The 21355-nt window shown below is 45.3% G+C and overlaps 1 protein-coding gene across 2 annotated transcripts in view; it reads right to left on the bottom strand.

Annotated features, from left to right (window-relative positions):
• LOC147418699 (uncharacterized) overlaps window positions 1-19245 on the bottom strand; it is a 126599-nt gene extending 107354 nt beyond the window's left edge. The window contains exon 1 of one of the 2 annotated variants that reach the window (XM_086506420.1): window positions 19046-19245. In XM_086506420.1, coding sequence (XP_086362546.1) covers window positions 19046-19091 — 46 coding nt within the window. In that variant the 5' untranslated portion in view covers window positions 19092-19245. The remainder of the gene's footprint in view (window positions 1-19045) is intronic. The other variant, XM_086506419.1, reaches the window with a different exon arrangement.
• Window positions 19246-21355: the final 2110 nt, after the last annotated feature.

The raw sequence follows: 21355 nt of genomic DNA, 5'->3' as shown, positions 1-21355 counted from the left end.
GGCTCTCTCATTCCTCCAGCAGTTTGACAAGGCCTATGAAGGGGGAAACTTTACAGAGGCTTCAAAGGTCCGCAAGGCAGCAATTTTCTGACAGGGAATGCGGGACAATGGTGGACAACTTTATTGCTTCAAGGGCAAGCTCCGTCCACATGGATTTACTTCAAGCAGATTTTTGCAGCAGCATGGTTATCTGATGATTTGAAGCAGATGTCATGACAGAATGGCACCAGCTTAATGCTGCTACTTGCAAGAATCTGGATGACTACAATCGGAAGTTTTGGAAAGCTCTACTTCCAGTAACTTCCTATAAGTTTGTGCCATTGACAGAACAGATTAAAAAATACTGTTGTGGCCTACCCAAAGGATTGAGAAAGTACTGCACGAAGACCAAAGTCACTACTTTGATGCAGCTCATTGAGGTAGCAAACACTGGCAATGGTTTGCTCAAAGGAGAAGATTGTGAATTTAATACTGGCGTCAAGGAAGGACCGGCCAAGAAAAATTCAGCGAAGTACGTTCCCAATGTGGTTCCTAAAGGGACTCAGGAGTCATTCAACGCAAGGAAAGGCAAAGCTATGGCTGAATCAGAAAAGGGACCAGCAAAGAAATGGAAAAGACGTTTTCCTCGCAAGTCGGAAGAGCAAAAGAAGGTCCTGAGGTCAAAGAACAAATGCTTTATCTGTGAGCAGCCTGGCCACATTGCTTACAATTGTCCTCAAAAGAAAAGGCCAGCTGATTCTGAAGACAAGGAGGATAGGAAAGGAAAGAGGCCCATGGCTGGTCTAGTGCCAGATATGGTGGACGACAAGCCAAATTCAGATGCAAGTGAGCTTTGCAGAGCATGGGGAAAGGTCAGGGATCAAACAGTGCTTATGTTCTTTGCCAAAGCCAACTTCATTTCTCCAGAATTGGCTTCAAAGTTGGGAATCAAACCTGAAGAGATAAGGTATACACCAGAGGCAGGTTTGGCATGTCCTGGCCATACAGAGGCTGTGACACCCATCATCGGAAAGTTGTGCCTACATATCCAGTCCTATGTAGATGCTGAAGAATTTTACATCATGCCACTGGACGGATGTGATGTGTTGTTAGGTATTCCTTGGTTGCTTCGTGTACAGGGAATCATGGATGCCTACAACAAAAAGATCACTGTACAGAGCAGGGGAAAGACTCACATTCTGGATGTAAAGCTTAAAGGGGAGTCTATTCCCACTGTATCAGCTTCTGCTATTACTTCTGTAATGAAAAAGCATATTTCTGCGTACTTGGTTTTTGCACGTGAAGTGTCAGATTGTGATGAATCAAATTTATCTGTGTTAGATAAAGAAAGGTCAATGTTTTTATAACAGTATAGTGACTGTTTTTCCGATTCATTACCGTCTCAATTACCGCTAGAGAGACCCGAGGACCATGCGATAGATTTGGTGCCAGGCAGTAGCCCACCAAATAAGCCTCCAAACAGAGTTAGTGCGGCTCAACAGAAAGAGATAATGAGCCAAGTACAGGAGCTGTTAGAAAAGGGGCTGATTCAACCTAGTTCATCTCCATTCTGTTCTCCAGTGTTGTTGGTGCAGAAAAGGGATGGCTCATGGCGTATGTGCATCGACTACCGTGCACTGAACAAGAATACCATCAAGAATAGGTTCCCTACCTAGAATTGATGATATTCTGGACAAATTAGAAGCAGCAGCTTTGTTTAGCAGGATAGATCTAAAGAGTGGGTAACATCAGATCCGCATTAGATCAGAGGATGTGCACAAGACTGCTTTTAGAACAACGTTTGGCCTTTACGAATTTTTAGTGATGCCCTTTGGTCTCACAAATGCTCCTACCACGTTCAATAGGATGATGGACAGAATTTTCCGTCCACACCAGCAGTTTGTTGGTACATTCTTTGATGACATGATAGTCTACTCAAAGAATGAAGAGGAGCATAGGCATCACTTGGCCATTGTGTTCAAAGAGCTGGGACACATTGTCTCAAAGGATGGTGTCAGAATGGATCCTGCAAAAGTTGAAGCGATCAAGTCATGGCCAGATTTGAAGACGGTGCACGATGTCCGAAGCTTCTTGGGACTATGCTCCTATTACAGAAGGTTTATCCAAAATTTCGCTGAGATTGCTTCACCTTTACATGCTCTTCAAAAGAAGGCATCACCTTTAGATGGACACAAAAAGAGATTTCAGCTTTTAATCTCTTAAAGGAAAAGATGACTTCAAATCCAGTCATTGTGTTGCCAGATCTTAGGAAGTCATTTGTGGTCCAGTGCGACGCCTGCGGTAGTAGCATTGGTGCAGTGCTAATGCAAGATGGCAGGGTAGTAGCCTATGAGAGTAGAATCTTGCAAGGGCCAGAAAAGACTATGCAAGTCTATGAAAAAGAACTGCAGGCCGTGATTCATGCGCTCTTGAGTTGGAAACACTACCTGCTAGGTGCAGATTTCGTTGTCCAAACGGATCAAGTTATCTGAGAAGCATATGCGATGGGCAAATATCTTGTCCATGTTCCATTTTCAGATTGTGCATGTGGAAGGCTAGAAGAACGTTGTGGCTGATGCCTTGTCAAGGAAGCCACAAATTTCAGCTGTGTCAATTCCTTATCATCATAAACTTGATGATATGAGGGAACAGTATGCACATGATGAAGATTTTTCAAGGGTCTTTGAGCAGCTAATGGATGGACAACGTCATGAACACTATCTTCTCAAAGATGGGTTCATGATGATGCATGGAAAATTGTGTGTCACAAAGCCATTGCGACGCAAAGTTATGGAAGAGAGTCATGTCCCACCGTATGCAGGGCATCGTGGTATCGATGCTACAGTTAAAGCGGTTGAGACATTCTTCTACTGGCCTACATTGAGAAGAGATGTGGATGCCTTTGTGCGAGAATGCCTAATATGCCAGAAGGTCAAGTTTGACGGGCAAAAGGCACCAGGGTTATTGCAACCACTACCTATTCCAGATAAAGCATGGGAAAGTATTGCTATGGATTTTATCTTTGATCTTCCGAAAACGCAGACAGGAAACGATGGTATTTGGACCATCATTTGCAGATTCAGCAAGCAGGCTCATTTTATTCCTGTCAGGAAGAAGATAAAGCCAAATCAGATGGCACACTTGTTTATGAGCAATATTTTCTGGCATGCCACAGTCGATTGTTAGCGACAGTGATCCACGCATGACAAGTTTGTTCTGGAGAGGCTTGTTTGAGAATATGGGCACAAGGCTCAAATTCTCTTCGTCATTTCATCTTCAAACAGATGGGCAGTCGGAAGAGGCAAATTCTATTGTCCTAGATCTGCTGAAATGCTACGTGTCAGAGCATAAAGGAAAGTGGGAGCAGTATTTGCCATTGGTGGAGTATGCATACAATTATACAGTGCATTCATCAACTGGCAAGGCACCTTTTGAGATAGTTGAAGGTGACAAGAAAGTTCCTCCCATACTGCATACAAAGGACACAAGATATTTGAAGCAGACAAGTATGTTCAGGACATGGATGAAATGTACAAGAAGGTCAAAGTGGCCTTAGAAAAGACTCAGGCAAAGCAAAAGAAAGCAGTTGATCGTCACCATCGTGAAGTGGTGTTTTCACTTGGTGATTGGGTGCGGGTGCTTCTACGCTTTGAAAAGGCAAGGTTAAAGAAGATGAAGGGCAAGGAAAGACTGTTTCCAAAGCTCAGCATGCGTTACTATGGGCCTTTTCAAGTATGCGACATAATCAATGATGTTGCATATAGGCTGAAATTGCCTGAGAGTTGGAAGATTCACAATGCGTTTCATGTGAGTCTTCTCAGACCCTATGTGGGTGATATGCTAGAGGATATGCCAACTGAAGATCAGCCGGAAGTCGAGGAACTTGACGAGATCTTGGTCCCGGAACAGATTTTGGCACATAAAGAAAGAAAAGTGAAAGGCAAGGTTGCTAGGCGTTGCTTGGTGAAATTCAGAAACTATCCACCAATGGATGCTAAGTGGATGGAAGAAGGTGAACTTGCAGAGTCACCAATTGTGTTATCACTTTACCTTGAAGCCTTCGATTTGCAACCTACCTTGACCCCTTGAGTTTCAGAGCTACATGGATTGTCACTGTGACAATGGCTTCTGAAAGAAATGATGTACATGGTATTTAAAGTGAGCTCAAATGAAGTACATGTTACATGAATGCTAGAGCTGTACAGATTGTCAGTTTGGCAATTGCTCTTATGGAATGTCCATAAATTTGGTTAGTGCTATAGAAGTGAGTATTTCTTGTCAGTTTGTCAAGGATACAGTAATTGCTTCTATTAAAGGGTACATGTGTAACTGCATTCTTAAACTGTCGGTTTGGGTATGCTCGAAAGTGTTACTGGATCCAACGTGTACTAAAAGACAGTGGCAAAATGCGTAGCTACCATTTTGCCATTGGAAAGTTAATGACTCAAAGCAATGGCACAGTGCGAAGCTACCACTATGTCATTGGGACAGGGTTCACACGCAGGTAATACATGTGTCGACAAGGTGTTGAATATACCAGGGTTGACAATGAGCATATATGTGTCGTACATGTGTCGATAGGTGTTGAATACATCAGTGTTGACTGTGAGCATGTACGACATAGATGCAAACGAGGACATTTGAGATTTCAAGAGGGGGGTATGTCACCAGCGTGTGACTACTATCTATCCTCTTTGTTGATTTCTTTCTTATTATTTATTTATTTTCACTTTTTGAAAACACCCCTCGGGAAATCTAACTGCCCTGCATTGCATAGCTAGTGTGGAACTGTTCAGAGGGAGTCCAGGCCTAAGGACAAGAGAGCACTAAGGTTGGACAAGGACTATGGTTAGCCAAAGTGGAGTCATTGACTAGCCAAAGTGGAATCCTTTGCTACAGAGGCTACATTTCAGTTCTTGGTGTGGCTGCAGTGTACAAAGAGGGTCGGATGACATAAAAAGATACAATGGCAGCATCTCCTCAAATTTAGGGAACTGCTATTTTGGGACCTGAAAATGTGTTCGCGTCACTACCTCCAGAATGACAAGGGGAACATTTTATTACTCTGCCGTGAAGGCAACTGGGCAACCCGTCGGGAGATTTTTAGGCGGCAACCCCGAAACGGAAAATGGCCGGTAAATGTGCCAAGTGGCACATTTCTGTGCACTTTCCTCATGCAGGAAGAAGTGGCGCTGATTTTAGAGAAGGGAGGCTCGTTTTCAAGCTTTTGTCACAGGTTGAGAGCTATGGAGTGCTTCCTTTCCCTCTTATGTACAGTGCGGTGCCAAGAGTGATGCCCTGCACGCTACGCACTGCTCTCTCTCTCCCCTATGGCAGTATGTTATGCCCCTCTAGTGGGCTTTTCAATTGACCAATGTACAGTTGTGTGGGTTCATGCGCGATTGCCGAGGCAAGAGCCTCTTACACAGGTACTGGATTAGCTAGCGGCTAATCCCCCGCAAGTACAGGTGATTCGGAGAGGTTTCACGTGCGAAATCTCGTCCATTCAAAGGGCAAGTAGCCCTACAGGTGCGGGAGCTCGAGGACTTGCTATGGATGCGACTGGCACGCAAAACGGAGCCCGAAACTGTGACTTACAGCCTGCTGTGTATTTTTGCAGGTTTAGGGTTTTGGCCCTAAACGGACCCTAATACCCCCAGGACGTTCGGGGACGCGAGGGGACCGCTGTACAGGTGATCTGGTGCATTTTCGGGGCAAAAAACAGAGAATTCAGCGTGCTGCAGATTCTCGCCAAGTTTTGCAAAGTGTCTGTATGCGTCGGGAAAGTCATCCAATGCGTGGGAATACTGACTGTGAAGGGTCCTAGTACAGTTATGCTGCCAAAATCGGGCCAGAACAGTTGAAATTCAGTCAAGGTTGTGCGGGGCAGCTTGTAGGGAAGCACAGTGTTTATTCCCTCTTTTAAAGAATAAAGAAATACCGAAAGGGACACCTATTTAGGGGCCAATCTGATGTCGGTCTTCTCATACAGGTGCAATCTAACAGCCCGTATCCCTTTCCCCTTTTGTTGTGTCTTGAAAGTACAAGTAAAGTGGGTGACAAATTAAATGGGTGAAAGCAAATAAGGTTGAAGTCTAAGGTCTACCGCCCTTTTTGGATTAAACAGGCCGGTTTCACCCTCCTCCCCCAGAGTCCTCCTCCGCCCCTCCCCCCCCCCCGCCTTCATCCTCTTCCCCACCTCGCCCCATCCCCCCCGTCACTCCCGGCCCCCCTGTCCTCCATCCCCACCCACTAGCCCCACTACTTCTACTTCTCCTCCCGCTCCTACTATAACAGACTTGGACACTCCAAGTCAAAAATCAATCGCGACAGCACCAAATAACCACTTCAAAACAATTCACAGATCACAATAGATTTGCACTGGCCCGGCGGAGTTCCGTGCCTAGAGATATTGGCCCCAAAGACTGGCGCACCTTTCGGTATTTCTAATCAATCATCAAAGTACAAGAGAGCGGTTAGGGTTTCACTCTCAGACTCTGCGTCCAGATGCTCTGAGAACTGAGGCCCTCACCACTAATTTAAAGATTACAAGGGATGCCCAAAAGCAGAGTCCCAAAAGCTTTTAAAATAAAAAGCATCAGTTCTCTCTCTCTCTCTTAGAGATCTCTCTTAGAGAGTCTTTTATCTTTTTTTTATTAAAAAAAAGCAAAATTCGCGTCGCTCATCATTTTCCAAAAAAAAAAGAAAAAAAAATTCAGCCTTTGCGATTTCCAGAAATTAGGGTTTCTGCAAAAATTAGGGTTTGCAGGAATTTTAGGGTTTCTGGCAGAAATTAGGGTTTCTGCAAGCCACCACGTCATCACTTTGTGACATACCCCCCTCTTGAAAGCATTGTAATGGACCGCGATTACGCCTGCAAAACCGACAAAAGCCATAAACCGTCTTAGCAGACACTGACTATTAGTACCTACGTACTAGGAACACACATCTAGCACATGTACAAAATCGACAGTCACATCACACGACATCACAGGACATCACCAGACATCACATGACATTCAACATTCATTCGAATCTTAGACCATGATTTATCGACAATGTAGTTAGCAATCACATCTAGGTCCAATCGGGACCTCATCGATGTCCGATTGACTAACCCCTATTGCAACCATGTCTATTCGAGATCAATCAAACCAAAATGCTGCAGTCATTTCGTCTATCAGTTCCTGCACTCACAAGAAGTCAAGAACAAATCAGTATCATTATCAGGAATTCCAGTTTATAAAGTCATCCAGCAGAATACTGTCAGCTCTCAGTATCCCTGAAGCTCAAAGAGATATATACCTTCATAAGTTCAGAATAGTCTGAACTCACAAATTATAAGAGGGAATAAAGTACTCATAAAACTATAAAAGCAAGGAACCAAGAAAAGAAAAGAAAAACAAAAACAAACAAACAGTACAAACTAAATCACTTTTTTTGCTACGAAACAAAACTAGATAAAACAAAACATTATTAACTTAAAAATGTTTTTAGAAAAGGTATGTGTAAAATAAGTTGACGCAACTTACTTGGCTTAAAACAGGTACTCGACTTTAAGCAAAAAAGGATGAGACATCTTAAAAACTTAATCCTAAAAATCAAACTTCACACAACAACTTCTAACGGAACACATTCTTAAGTCACTGAAGCTCAAAGAGACATCAGTGACTTTAGTATCAAAATCGAGGCATCTGTTGACAAAGGAGCGGAGTAACTCCCCTCTTGTGCATCCCACTGCACCAAATCTTCGGCCAAGCTGAGTTTCTGGGTTCCGTTTGGAGTAGACTATGCTAAACCAAAACATCGAGATAAAGTTTCACAATCCGAGGAGTATCTGCTAGGTCCTCCTCCTCCATCCACTTCCCATCAAATGCAGGAAAGTTCTTGAACTAAACCAAGAACCGCCTTCAGACTTTATCTTTCTTCGTATCATTATGTGCCAAAATCTGTTCAGGAACAAGGATCTCCTCGTTTTCTTCCACTTCGGGTTGCTCATCAGGCTCCCCATCATCAGGCACATCACCCTTAACAGGTTTCAAGAGACTCACATGCAATGCATTGTGAATCCTCCAAGTATCTGGCAGTTTCAATCGGAAGAAGACATCATTTATCTTGTCAGTGATCTGGAAAGGTCCGTAGTATTGCATACTAAGCTTTGGAAAAAGCCTCTCCTTTCCCTTTTTCTTTCGTAGGCGTGCCTTCTCAAAACGTAAGAGCACCCAATCATCCTCCTTCAATTTCAAGTCGCAACGATGGCGATCCGCTGCCTTTTTCTGTCGTTCTTGAGACTCCTGCAAAGTCTCGCGAACCTTGGCAATAGCCATATCCAAATCTCGCGAATATTCATCCGCTTCAAATATCTAATCTTTCGTGCTCAGGAAGGATGGAACCTTCGCAGCACTTTCAACAATCTCACATGGCGTCTTCCCCGTCGAAGAGTGTATCGTGTTATTGTAGGCAAATTCCACCAAAGGTAAGTTCTTTTCCCATTGAGTCTTCTGATCCAAGATACAAGACTTCAATAAATCTAAAATCACTGAATTGGCAATCTCAAATTGCCCGTCAGTCTGCAAGTGAAACGATGACGAGAACTGCAACTGCGTGCCAATGTTCTCCCAAATTGCCTTCCAAAACAAACTCATAAATCTGGGGTCTCTGTCGGAGACAATCGTCTCAGACGTGCCATGTAATCGGAAAATCATCGTGATCATTCTGTGTTCTTGGGAGATCAAACATGAAATCCATTGCAATACTTTCCCAGGGGTGGGTGGTATGGGTAAAGGCTGTAACAATCCATGTGCCTTATGCATGTCAAACTTGACCTTCTGGCATACCAAGCAACTGCGCACAAACTTTTCCACATCCTTTTTGAGTCTCGGCCCAAAGAAGTATCTCTCTACCTCCTTCATGGTGGTAGCAATGCCGCGGTGACCCGTAAAAAGTGGACAGTGGCATTCAGTCATAACCTTTTCCCTCAACGGCTGTGTAACGCACAACATAGTCTTTTTCATCAAGTAGCCTTCCCGAAGGGAGTATCCAACTACTGTCTCCCCATCCCGTATCCATGTGAAAACGTCTACAAAATCCGTATCTGTGGCATACTGGTTGACCGTATCCTCGAAGCTCTTATGATGTATCGCGAAAATAGCCATAACCAACAACTTCCGAGACAAAGCATCTGCCACCAAATTCTCTTGTCCCTCACATGGACAATCTGGAAGTGGAACTGTGACAGGATGTTCGCCCACCGCATCTGCTTTTCCGAAAGCTGCTTCTGTGACAAGAAATAGCGCAAACTCTGATGGTCTGTAAAGACAGTAAAATCCGCTCCGAGTAGGTAATGCCGCCACTGAGTAAGAGCGTGGATAACCGCCAAAAGCTCTTTCTCATAGATCTGTGTTGTCATCTCCGGCCTAGAGAACAAACGGCTCTCGTAAGCTATGACATGGCCTTCTTGCATCAAGACCGCACCCAGACTACGACCACAAGCATCACAATATACTTCAAATGACTTTTGCAAGTCCGGCAAAGTCAAAATAGGTCCCGTAGCCAATTTCTCTTTCAATGTCCGAGAGGTGACTGTCACCTTTGTGGGTCCCCACGAGAAAGGTACTCCTTTCTGAGTCAAGGTATGCAAAGGGGAAGCAACCTCTGCAAACTTTCGTATGAACCGCCTGTAGTACGAACACAGTCCCAAGAAGCTTCTAACTTCATGGACATTCCTCAAATCGGGCCAATCACGGATAGTCTCTATCTTGGTCGGGTCCATTTGCAGTCCTGCTGACACAATGTGTCCCAAAAAGTGTATCTCTGGTAGGAAAAATTCACTTTTCTTTGCATTAATCACTAACGTGTGATCTCGTAATGCCTGAAAGACTTGAAGCAGATGATCTCTGTGTTCTGCCTCATTCTTGGAGAAAACAATGATGTCATCAAAGAAAGTGCCAACCAATACTCTGTACTCTCGAAAAATCCTGTCCATCATCCGGTTAAATGTCGCAGGAGCATTGGTTAAGCCAAAAGGCATCACCAAAAACTCAAATAACCCAAAAGTCGTCCGAATAGTTGTCTTGTAGGCATCTCCTGGCGCTATCCTGATCTAATGATATCCACTCTTCAAGTCAATCCTGCTAAAGCACGAGGATCCCTGTAATTTGTCGAGTATATCATCGATCCTAGGAATCGGAAATCTGTTCTTGATGGTGATTTCGTTGAGAGTGCTATAATCGATGCACATTCTCCAAGATCCGTCTTTCTTCAAAACCAACAACACCGGAGAGCAATACAATGAAGTACTAGGCTAGACAAGACCCTTTTCCAAGAGGTCTTTCACTGGGTTCATAATCTTTTCATTCTGCACTCGGCTCACACGATAAGGTGGCCAATTCGGTGGCGTGCTTCCAGGTATCAGATCAATGGTTTGATCTTCAGGCCCTCTGAAAAGCAATCGGCATGAGTGTGGAGAAGAATCTTGGTGTTCTTTTGATCAGGTCAAAACATATTCAACCTTTATCCATCGTTCAGTTCTCTTCCAAAAGAATGAGTAAGAAACTGAAGTTCATCAACTCTAAGCCCTTCATTTATCAAAGTCGCTTTCTCGGCCCGGTAGTCAACCACGGCATAGTTCTTGTGGTACCAAGGGATCCTGAGTAGAACGTCACTCGCGTGCCCTGAACACCCCTGTCATTGCAAACAAAGTTTGCCAATGCTCGGTGTAATGACAACATCCCATCCGGGTGCCAGTCGAACTACCTCCGCCTGTGGCGTCAGTCTGTCGAGCGTAATTCCAAATCAAGCCGCCACTTCCAAGTAAAAAGAAGTTGGCCTTGGCTCCTTCAAAAGAGCTTCCTGATCCTTCACTTTGCCCCAAAAGCGGCAAAGTTTGTACTTTCATTCATTAGATTCGGTGCAAGTCCAACGCCATGTGGTACCAGTTCTACTTTTTTCTATCTGCCTTCTCTGCCACATTCCTCAACTGCTCTTGAACTCTCAGACCTGTCGTCGTCTTTATCATTCTGTTCTTTCTGTGCCTTTTTAGGCACTTCACGGAGATATGTCCATGTTACCCGCATCCAAAGCACTTCCCCTCTCTGATGAAGCGAGCTCTCTCCTCAGGAGTAAGCTTGGGTCGTGCATCCTTTTTCTCTCGGTTGCTCTTTTTCTTTCTACTTTCTTTCCCATAAGTCTGTTCGGCTCGTTGTGTTGTGTCATGGCCTCATCTGTGGGGTAGGTCAGACTGCCAGAGTGAATGGCAAAGCCCCGCTTCGCATGACTCATCAACTCCTGAATAGAAGCTGACTTCTGTTCCAAGCAGTGATCTCGGATCTCTGTAGGTAGACCCGAGGTAAACCGCTCAATCTGTTCTCTGAACGAGATCTTCTTGAATGAAGAGGCGGGTAGAAAAGAGCTCCAGAATCTTTCACAATAAGCATTGATTGTATCTTTCTTGGTCATCCGAAGATGGTTCCAAGCAGCTCGTACATCTCGTTCATATTCTTGCGTCAACCAAGAAGAAATAAAAAGATTCTTAAATTTCAGCCATTTAACTGGCGCAGTCTTGTTTAAAAGAAGCGTGGACCACGAAGTACGAGCATTCCCCTTAAGGTAAGAGGTAGCTCTCCGAATCTTGGAGTGCTCTGAATAGCGTCCTCCCGCAAAAGCGATGTCAAACTGCTGTATAAAAGACAAAGCCTTCGAAGCATCTGAGTATCCTGAAAAAGTATCAAACTTGATCGAGTGGCCACCTTCCTTAAACTCTCGGACTTTCTTGCTTTTATCTTCGAGAAAGTCATACCGGTTGGCTTTGTAAAAATTCTTCTTGTTCGCATAAAAGTTTCCGTCATCGGAATCTGAGCTGTCTGTAGACGAGTCCTCAGTAGAACTGTTAGTCTCTGGGCGAGATTTAGCCTTCTTTGTCTTTTTCTTGCCCTTTCCGAAGCTTTGTTTCTTGCTTCGCTTTTTACCTTTTCTGTCTTCTTCGCTCGAATCCGAGGAGCTAGAAGAACTATCAGAAGAAGAAGAAGAAGAACTAGGTAAGCCTTCAAACTTGACACGCTTCTTCTGTTTCTTTGCCTTGTCGAATGTCGACTGACGACCCAAATAACATGGAAAGTCAATGCTTTTCTTCTGCTTTTTGCCGTGCTTTTTGGCTTTCTTTTGGGCGTCAAAAAGCTGAGCAATCCGTGCATCAACCACGTTCTCTAGTTCCTTCTCCGTATATTTCTTGGAGGCAGAAGGTTTCTTGAGAGCAGGTTTCGGGAGTGGTGTTGTGGTTCTCTGCCACTCCGTCTATACCTCTACCAAAGTGGTCTGGTTCATATATTTTGCCATCTTCGGCTCCTTGGCAAAATTGAGCATCATCTTTGTTGCATCGCCGATCAACTGGCGACGCTCCATCTCTCACCGCTCCGCGTGAGTAGGCCAAGGCGGGCCATACTCTCTGCCGAAATCTTCGTTGTGATCCCTGCCCGCATCTCCAGATGCAGAGGGAGTCGACTGATCCTTGCGTGAAGCCATAGGCGCCGCGGAAAAAAAATTCGGGGATCGGATTTCCCATAGAAGAGAAATCGGCCGTGCTCTGATACCACTGTAAGAATCTGTAACAGACTTGGACACTCCAAGTCAAAATTCAATCGCGACAGCACCAAATAACCACTTCAAAACAATCCACATATCACAATAGATTTGCACTGGCCCGGCGGAGTTCCGTGCCTAGAGATATTGGCCCAAAGACTGGCGCCCCTTTCGGTATTTCTTTTTGTATTAATCAATCATCAAAGTACAAGAGAGCGGTTATAGTTTCACTCTCAGACTCTGCGTCCAGATGCTCTGAGAAGTGAGGCCCTCACCACTAATTTAAAGATTACAAGGGATGCCCAAAAGCAAAGCCCCAAAAGCTTTTAAAATAAAAAGCATCAGTTCTCTCTCTCTCTCTTAGAGAGTCTTTTATCTTTTTTTTATTAAAAAAAAGTAAAATTCGCGTCACTCATCATTTTTCCAAAAAAAAAAAAACAGTCTCTGCGATTTCCGAAAATTAGGGTTTCTGCAGAAATTAGGGTTTGCAAGAATTTTAGGGTTTCTGGAAGAAATTAGGGTTTCTGCTGGCCGCCACGTCATCACTTTGTGACACCTACCACACAGCCGGCCCATGGGGCAAGACCCTCCTCAACTGCTAGGAGATCTCTTGGCAACACATTTGCCTCAAGTCGCTTGGCGAGAGTGGGATAGCCTTTCTTGCAAACCCCCCTTCTGGTGCAGACGTCTCCCTTTCCTGCAGTTCCTCGTGGACTGACAAGCTTCGACATCCGACGTAGGTGGGACTTCTTTGCCTACGACTTCGAACGATTTCCCGCTGACTCTTCACCAGACTTTGAGGCGGCTCGTTTCAGAGTTCATGTAATGTTCCTTGCAGCTAGAGAGACAAAGGCCCTGGACACAGCGGTTGGCTTCTCTTTTCCCTTATATGGGAGGGACCAGTCTGAGTGGACTATGGTCTCAATGATGGATTGGCTGCAGGCCAGGACCTCAAGTTCTCTCACCACACGGGAAACTTCGGGGTTACAGGTCTGGTACAGACTTTGTGGCCGTTGGCCAAGTTCTCAGTGACACCTCTACACACAGCAAGAGATACACACATTGTGGTACACTTCTTTGCCAACAAGCAAAGCCCACCATGCTATGTATACATACATGAGGACTCCTAGACAGAGGAGGTTGCCCTGCATACAGCACGCTCCTCTTGGGCCTGGGCTAGACAGTCTTTGCAATCACGCCTATCTCGAGGACACTCGGATGTGGATTACTCCCCACCCAAGCCAGCCTCCAAGATAGTGCGGTTAGCTGCTGTTGCAACATCGGTTCTTTCTCGTACTCCATGAGAATTGTCTCATGGAACGTGCAGGGATTAGGTGGGCCCCAGTTTCAATGCCAACGGGGTCGATTGCATCAGGAGCTTCAGCGATGCCTTGTGGGCGGAGAGAATGTTCTTATGTTGCAGGAGCATCATCTTTGTGAGAGCCGCATTAGACGATGTGGTCAGCTTTTGCGTGGCCGATATGAGACATTTTGGTCACCTGCATTTGGACCTGGTGGTATCCAGGAAGGGGTATGTATGACTATCGCGGCCTCATGGCAAACAGGCCATTGTGGGCAGAGCTATTATTGTGTCTGGCAGGGCTCAGTGGATTACTTTGCAAGTTCAGGGTTGCCTCATGGGCTTCCTGAACATCTATGCGCCCAATGTGGCAAGTGCACGTGCAGTGTTTTGGTCTCACATTGTAGAGTCTCTGCCGCACGCAGAGCAATGGTGCATTGGGGGTGACTTCAACATGCTAGAGGACCCCTCTGACAGGATTGGAGGTAGCCATGCTACTATGCACGGGGCTGAGTTAGCAGCTTGGGAGAGGTTATGTATGACCTTGAGGGTTTCGGATGTTAAGCAACATTCTGGCTTTGTGAGGCCCCCAAAATGCTTGGCCTTCTCTCGCTAAAACCGCAAAGTAGGAGGAGTGAATCTATCTGGGATAGATCGCTTCTACACCAGTGAACACATCTGTGATATGGGTGGATCTATTTGCATTTTGTCTGGGACATCTTTTTTGGACCATGCACCAGTGATCCTCATTGAGACAGACACACAGAGGAGGGGAAGCACGATGCTACGCATCCCTGAGAGGATCTTGTTGGACTCCAAGCTCAGAGAGTGAGTGGTGGCTCTTTGGACAGAGAGCTTGGATACGCAGGACTCCCCTGCTAACAGAGTGGCCTTTGGACTTACTGAGCTTAGTCGCTTCTTCCTCCGAGAGTCTACGGCTCGCCTGGTTGCAGCGAGGGAGGAGTAGAAGCGTCTCTGACAGGGCGTTTGCCTCCTTGCAAAGGATGCATGAGCAACTCCCAGACAGTCTTTGATTGGAGGAGCAGTTGCAGCAGGCTCCTCAAGAGCTGGCCAGCATAGAGGAGCAACGCCATGAGTTTGCTTTCCATCGGCAGGCGTCTCAATGGACCCAAGTGGGTGACAAAGTGGCTGGGGCGTTCTTTGAGACAGTGGGACCTCGTCATGCACACACCAGTGTCAGCCAGTTAAGGAGACCCGACGGGTCAGTTTTTGTCAATACTAAAGAAAGACGGATCCTGGAGAATGTGCATTGATTATAGAGCTCTCAATAAAATCACCATCAAGAACAAATTTCCTATCCCAAGGATAGATGATATTCTCGACAGACTTCAAGGATCCTTTTGTTTCAACACGATTGATTTGAAAAGCGGATATCATCAAATCAGAATCGCTCCAGGAGATGTCTACAAGACATCCTTTCGAATAAGTTTTGGTTTATATGATTTTTTGGCGATGTCTTTTGGACTCAAAAATGCTCCAACAACATTTGATCGAATGATGGATAGGATTTTCCGAGAGTATCGGTCTTATGTCGACACTTTCTTTGACAACATTATAGTTTTCTCCAAGAATGAAGCAGAGCACCGACACCATTTGCTATAGGTCTTTCAGTCGTTGTGCAAGCATAGATTGGTTATCAATGCCAAAAAGAGCGAGTTTTTCTTACCGGAGATACATTTCTTGGGACACATCGTCTCAACAGAAGGAGGAGAGATATGTGAGAGTGCGCGTGTGCGGAAGGGGGAGAGAGGAGAGAGAAAACTCTAGCATTCGGGTGGCAACTCCCCTGCGTATACCGAACTCTAATGAAATTCGCATCAAGCAAACCTGTCTCTAACCAGATTCGTACAGAAGCTGTTAAACCATCATCCCATCTACCCAGTCAATATGAGTCCACTCCCCTAATTGACGTCCCTCGTGATCACGAACATATGCATTTCAAATCAAGGGATGTCTCTCAATCTCCTCAATGCATCGCGGTTTTCGGCGAATCATACTCTGACGTACCGTCAGCCAAATCCGTAAAAGTGCTCTCATGAAAGGAGATAACTGAGTATAATCCAAAGGAGCATCAATGAAGATGAAACGGATAGTCGGTGCAACAAGGCTCCTCTGCATCTAATGATCCAAAACGTGACACTGCACAGGACAAAGCATGATACAAAAATTGTTTCCAAGACTCTGCCCAGGAAATAAGCCTCTAACTATAAGTTTGGACAACAGAGGACCAATTGGCAGCTCTGGATCAATGATGCCCAACCCTCCCTCTTCGCGAGGCAATATAACAGTACGCCAACTAACTCTGGGACGGGTATCGTGCATGCCATCCAAACCTCCCCACAAATTGTTGCGCACCAAACGTTGAAGAGGATGAATACCCCAGAATGCATAGTCCGGCAAGAAGCGCTCTCTCTCTCTCTCTCTCTCTCTCTCTCTCTCTCTCTCTCTCTCTCTCTCTCTCTCTCAAGAGGACCCTCCGACATTGTACTTTGTGAAGCATTAATAATAAAGAAATACCGAAAGGGGCACCAGTCTTTGGGGCCAATCTCTCTGGGCGCGGAACTTCCCGTGCCGTGTCGTCTCTCTCTCGCTTAGTTTTGTCGAGTTCTTTTGGTTTTCTCACGTGTTGTGGTAGATTTCTGATTCTCGGCTTGGAGTGTCCAAGTCTATTATAGTGCTATCAGAGCTCAGTCGATTCTTCTTCCCTGAAGGATCCAATCCCTTTACTAGCAACACACATGGATTCAGTCGACGAATCCCACCATGAGAAAACTGTGGTACTTGACCATTCTAGTTCGGGAGGAAATAATGAAGACTCCAATGGACATCGTCCACCTTCAAAAGATTCAGAAGAGCACGGCATATACAAGTGTCCAAGGGAGATTCAAAATGAATGTGGCATACCCTCCGGCCCTGGATGCATAGACCCTTGGCACAAAAACTACTACTACTACTACCACCACCAGCACCGTATGCTCCTGCACACGAGGTCTCTGAGTTGGCCTCAGCATAGGCAACCACCCCTTGGCACCCTATAAGAACAAGCTCTTCTTGCAACAAGGTGAATCTGAAGAGAGAGGATACATGTCTCAAGGCTCCCTTTGTGTCAGTGAATCCCCTCTAGAGGATATGGGATCCTCTGCTCTCTAGGCTCGCACCATCCATGAGGTACTCTGGCTATCCATGGAGACGCGACCATAGAATTCCATGAGGAAAAAGGCGAGGGGAATATAATGCACTCACCACGTGCCTAGTGGTATTGCTGATGACGAAGGAGTATTGCCCACGGAACCTATAGAGGCTAACAAAAACGTTAAGAGAGGGGTTGTCCAAAAACGCTAGGGCTGCCCCAGAGGTGCTGCCTTCCCCCTCCATAGGGCTTCCAGATAGGCGCCCTAAGGGACCGGGCCAACTAATCTGAAATTGATATATCTATGGCGACCCCCCTGCACTTGTGTAGTCCCTCTTCCAAGCTGCCCAACCGAGAGCAGCCCCCACGACATGGAATAATAGGGTCAAGATACGGAAATATGGGAAATAGGGTAAATTGGGGCCGTTGAACACCGAGGAAAAATATGCCAAGGCTGGAAAAAAATACCCAGCACCTACAAGAGGCTAAACAGCTACAAAGGGACAAAACCTGCGCTAAACCCGGCTAAACATAATCCATCATGAGAAAAAGTCTACCTTACTTCAATCGGACACAACCACAAAACAACCCTCACTACCTATCACCCATCCCTGGGAGATATGGGGACAGACTCGATGATTCCAAAGAGATGGCCAAACTCTCACATGGCCTACGTATCAGCATAAGCTCACACAGACTTTATGCTCACACAGACTGGCATACAACAATACACACTTCAATACATACTAAGATTCTACCAGCAAGGTAGACTTAGTGATAATGAAGCTTAGCACTAAGAGACACAAGAAATAGGAAGAATTTATACAATGAAAATGTACTTAATATGGCATATGCAACAATGGTGATTGAAAGAATTGACATAATATTAACTAATCGTATCATGGACAAAAACTTCACGAATGTAAAATTTGCATGTTTTGCTATTTTAATATTAAATATACATAGATGTCAGATTTTCAAGTAAGTTCTCATGCCTTATAATAGACATCCTAGTTGTACAAAACTATGTTAAATACTTCATTATTGATTAAAAATTGAGAACCAAAAACAAAATAATATATAAATAGATAAATAGTGCATAAACAGATAGAAGTTGTATACAAGTTACCTTGATGAAGTCAGAGGTTTCCAAACTATAAGAAGAGCTAACAAGATTGCACAAACCTCACAATCAAGAGAGACATGTATAACTATGAATGAAACTTGACTTTTATCAACAAATAGTATAAAATGGTATGTTTAAACATATCAAAACATGAAAATGACAACTAATGTAGATAAATAAACATATCATATAATGGCAGAGAGAGGGAAGATGAGTAAAATTGCATTCTCACTGGCCTAGATTCCCTCAAAGATACCGAGAAATCGCCAAATTGCTGTATAGCATTATTTTGCAAAAATAAAGATATAAAAGGAAAATCAATCAGAAACTCAAAGCAACAACAAAGAGCAGCCTTGATTGAGGAGTTTTGCAAAAGCAAGTCAAGTTCCTTTCAATGAACAGACATCATTACTCAGATAAGGAAAAATCACGAGCATATAATTTAAATAGTGCCTTAAAACATTCGATCTTTTGGATAAAACAACTTACGTTTACGAAGCCCCAAAACAGAGAAAATAGTTTTATTTTGCAAACTAAGAAGCGCGTGCTGTTAGAACACTAGATTATGCACATGTTGGCAGGAGGCGTTTGAAGCATCGTCTCTAAATTAAGAACCCACCCTCGTGCATCTCTAAGCTGTAAACTTAAGTGGCCACTCTGAACAGTCCGTTTCCTGAAACCCTAAAATTTGTGAGTGGAAATCAATTCTGTTATCGTTTGCAAGAATCCAAACAAAAGACATTCGGGTCCACAAACAAATTTCAGGGCAATGAATCTGCATTCCACGAGGACGGAGAGCTCTCTCTCTCTCTCTCTCTCTCTCTCTCTCTCTCTCTCTCTCTCTCTCTCTCTCTCTCTCTCTCTCTCTCTGTCTGTCTGTCTGTGAGGAAGAGGAAACACAGTACATGCTTACCTGAAGCCATGCTAAGCTCAACCGGAGCGAGGCAGGAGAAAGCCATGGACGAGAGAGCGAGAGCGAGAGCGACAGCGACAGAGAGAGAGAGAGCCGCTAGCTTGTGTGTAGATCTAGTTGGCCTCGGCTGACGTGGATTGCATGAGACGGATCAGCAATAGATGGAAATTTCAACTCGCATCGTTCAGCCGTCTTCCATTTGTTGCTTGTGAAGGTCTTGCACGAACTTTTTCACGCACCCCTCTAAGTTTCGTGTCGAACGTACATAAAACGATAATCTACTAACATAATATGGCGCCTGTGAGACCCTTGCCACTTGTGGGTAGCTACGAGCTGAAGGTTTGAGACAAATCTACTAACATAATATGGCGCTTGTGAGACCTTTGCCACATGTCGGTAGCTACGAGCTGAAGGCTTGAGACAAAAAAAGAAAGAGCACACGTTCTCTGTAGTGGCGCCTTCGAATGAGTATGTTGACGCTTGGTTGCGGCTCTGCCAGGATTTCAAGTACATTTAGTTGCTTGGTGACGACCGAAATTTAAATTCCTTGCAGCAGCAGCAGCAGCAGCCTGCCCTCAAACCTGCTCCGTGAAGTACAACAAAGAGAGAGAGAGAGAGAGAGAGAGAGCAAGCTCATATTCCCTGCTCTCGAGTCCCAATCCTCCGGGAAGTACAACAGAGAGAGAGAGAGAGAGACGCAGAGAGCACGTCGAAAATACAGGCAGGGTGTGACAACAGCAAGGTATTTCAAAGGCTGATTGCCTCATGTAGCTCTCTTCAAAAGCAATGTTCAATACATAATGTCACTGCATTCTCTTAAATAGGTACACTTGGGCCATTGCAACTGCACACACACACACACACACACACACACACACACACACACACACGCACACATAGAGAGAGAGCACCTAAATAGAAGAAACCTGCCATTGCACTGGCTATGGGTTGTTGCTCCAAATTGGCAGGCTCCAAGCACCTTCAAGAAACATTGACTATTGTGTAGAAACAGTAGGCGCGAAACAGGTTGGTATTTTGTGTGTGTGTGTGTGGTGGTGGTGGTGGGGGGGGGGGGGGGGGGGGTATATGATTGCCAGGACCTGTGAGGCACTGAACGAGTTGGCGGAAGTTGTCGGAGTCGATTTGGATGATCTCAGGGGAGTTTGTGTGGATGATTACAGGCTAGCGATGGTGGGCAGGGTGGGCAGGTCTGAAGGCGCGGTGCAGGTGTTGCTGTTGTGGCAACGGCGGATGGTGCGGGTGCAGGGGTTGTTGTTGATGATGATGAGAATCAGAGGGTCTTGAGATCTTGAGAGGGGGGGGGGGGGTCTGTCCTTGGGGAGATCTCTCTTCATGGTAGAGGGGGGGGGTGAGTAGACAAGCAGCCCTTCTTTGCAGAGTTCTAGCCCATAGTTAGGGCAAAGCTGCACTACACAGAGGTATTGAAAAGCATGCTCTGTGTGTGTGTGTGTGTGTGTGTGTGTGTGTGTGTGTGTGTGTGTGTTTTGGGGGGGGGGGGGGGGGGGGGGGGGGGGGGGGGGGGGGGCAAGATACCAACAGCAATGGAGACTATGAAACAAGTGATGATTAAGGCAGCAGCATTAAGCACGTGATTAAGCTAATGATGAAGGGGTAAATGATTACAGGCGGGCTGCTCAAGGGATGGAAAACGGAGGCCCTTGACACGTGTGTGTGTGTGTGTGCGCGCGTGGAGCAAGCGCGATTCTGCGGGTTTAAGAATGCCCCTACAACCTGTATGGCGGGCTAGCTCACGCTATTTTTGTTGAGTTTGAGCTCCAGCAGCTTTTGCTCACCTCAGTAGTTGAATCAGTCACCGTCTTCTCTGCTCCATTGCACATTAATTTACCATATCATTTCATGTCATTGTCATTTCTTTCTCTCTCTCCCTCTCAATAATTAAAATGAGTCAAAAAGTTACATGGTTGAGCTACTTAGTTGAGCTGCTTCACACACACCTCCAGTCCACTCGCCTTGGCTTGCACATTTGCTGCCTACAATAAGAATATAGAATGTAATGTGAAGTTACATTTCATCTTTCATGTGCTCATGCATTCTGGATCTCATGCATGCAACGGAGAGAGAGAGAGAGAGAGAGAGGGTGAGAGGGTGCCCGAGAGCGTTTTGCTGCCCTTTCATTGTTTTTGTTACTTTTTTGCTCTCGAGCACCAACTGCAAGTTTTATGTATATGATCATTTCGAGCCTCCATTGAGAGGCAAGATTCTACCGTTGTGGGTGCACAAGAAATATCCCTCCCCTCCCCTCGCCACCCTTTTGTCTGCTGTCAGGCA

This window comes from Adiantum capillus-veneris, chromosome 29, assembly GCF_014529385.1.
Source record: "Adiantum capillus-veneris isolate H3 chromosome 29, ASM1452938v2, whole genome shotgun sequence".
NCBI lineage: Eukaryota > Viridiplantae > Streptophyta > Polypodiopsida > Polypodiales > Pteridaceae > Adiantum > Adiantum capillus-veneris.
Note: the sequence above shows the minus strand (reverse complement) of the source record. Positions and strands in the feature narration are given on the sequence as shown.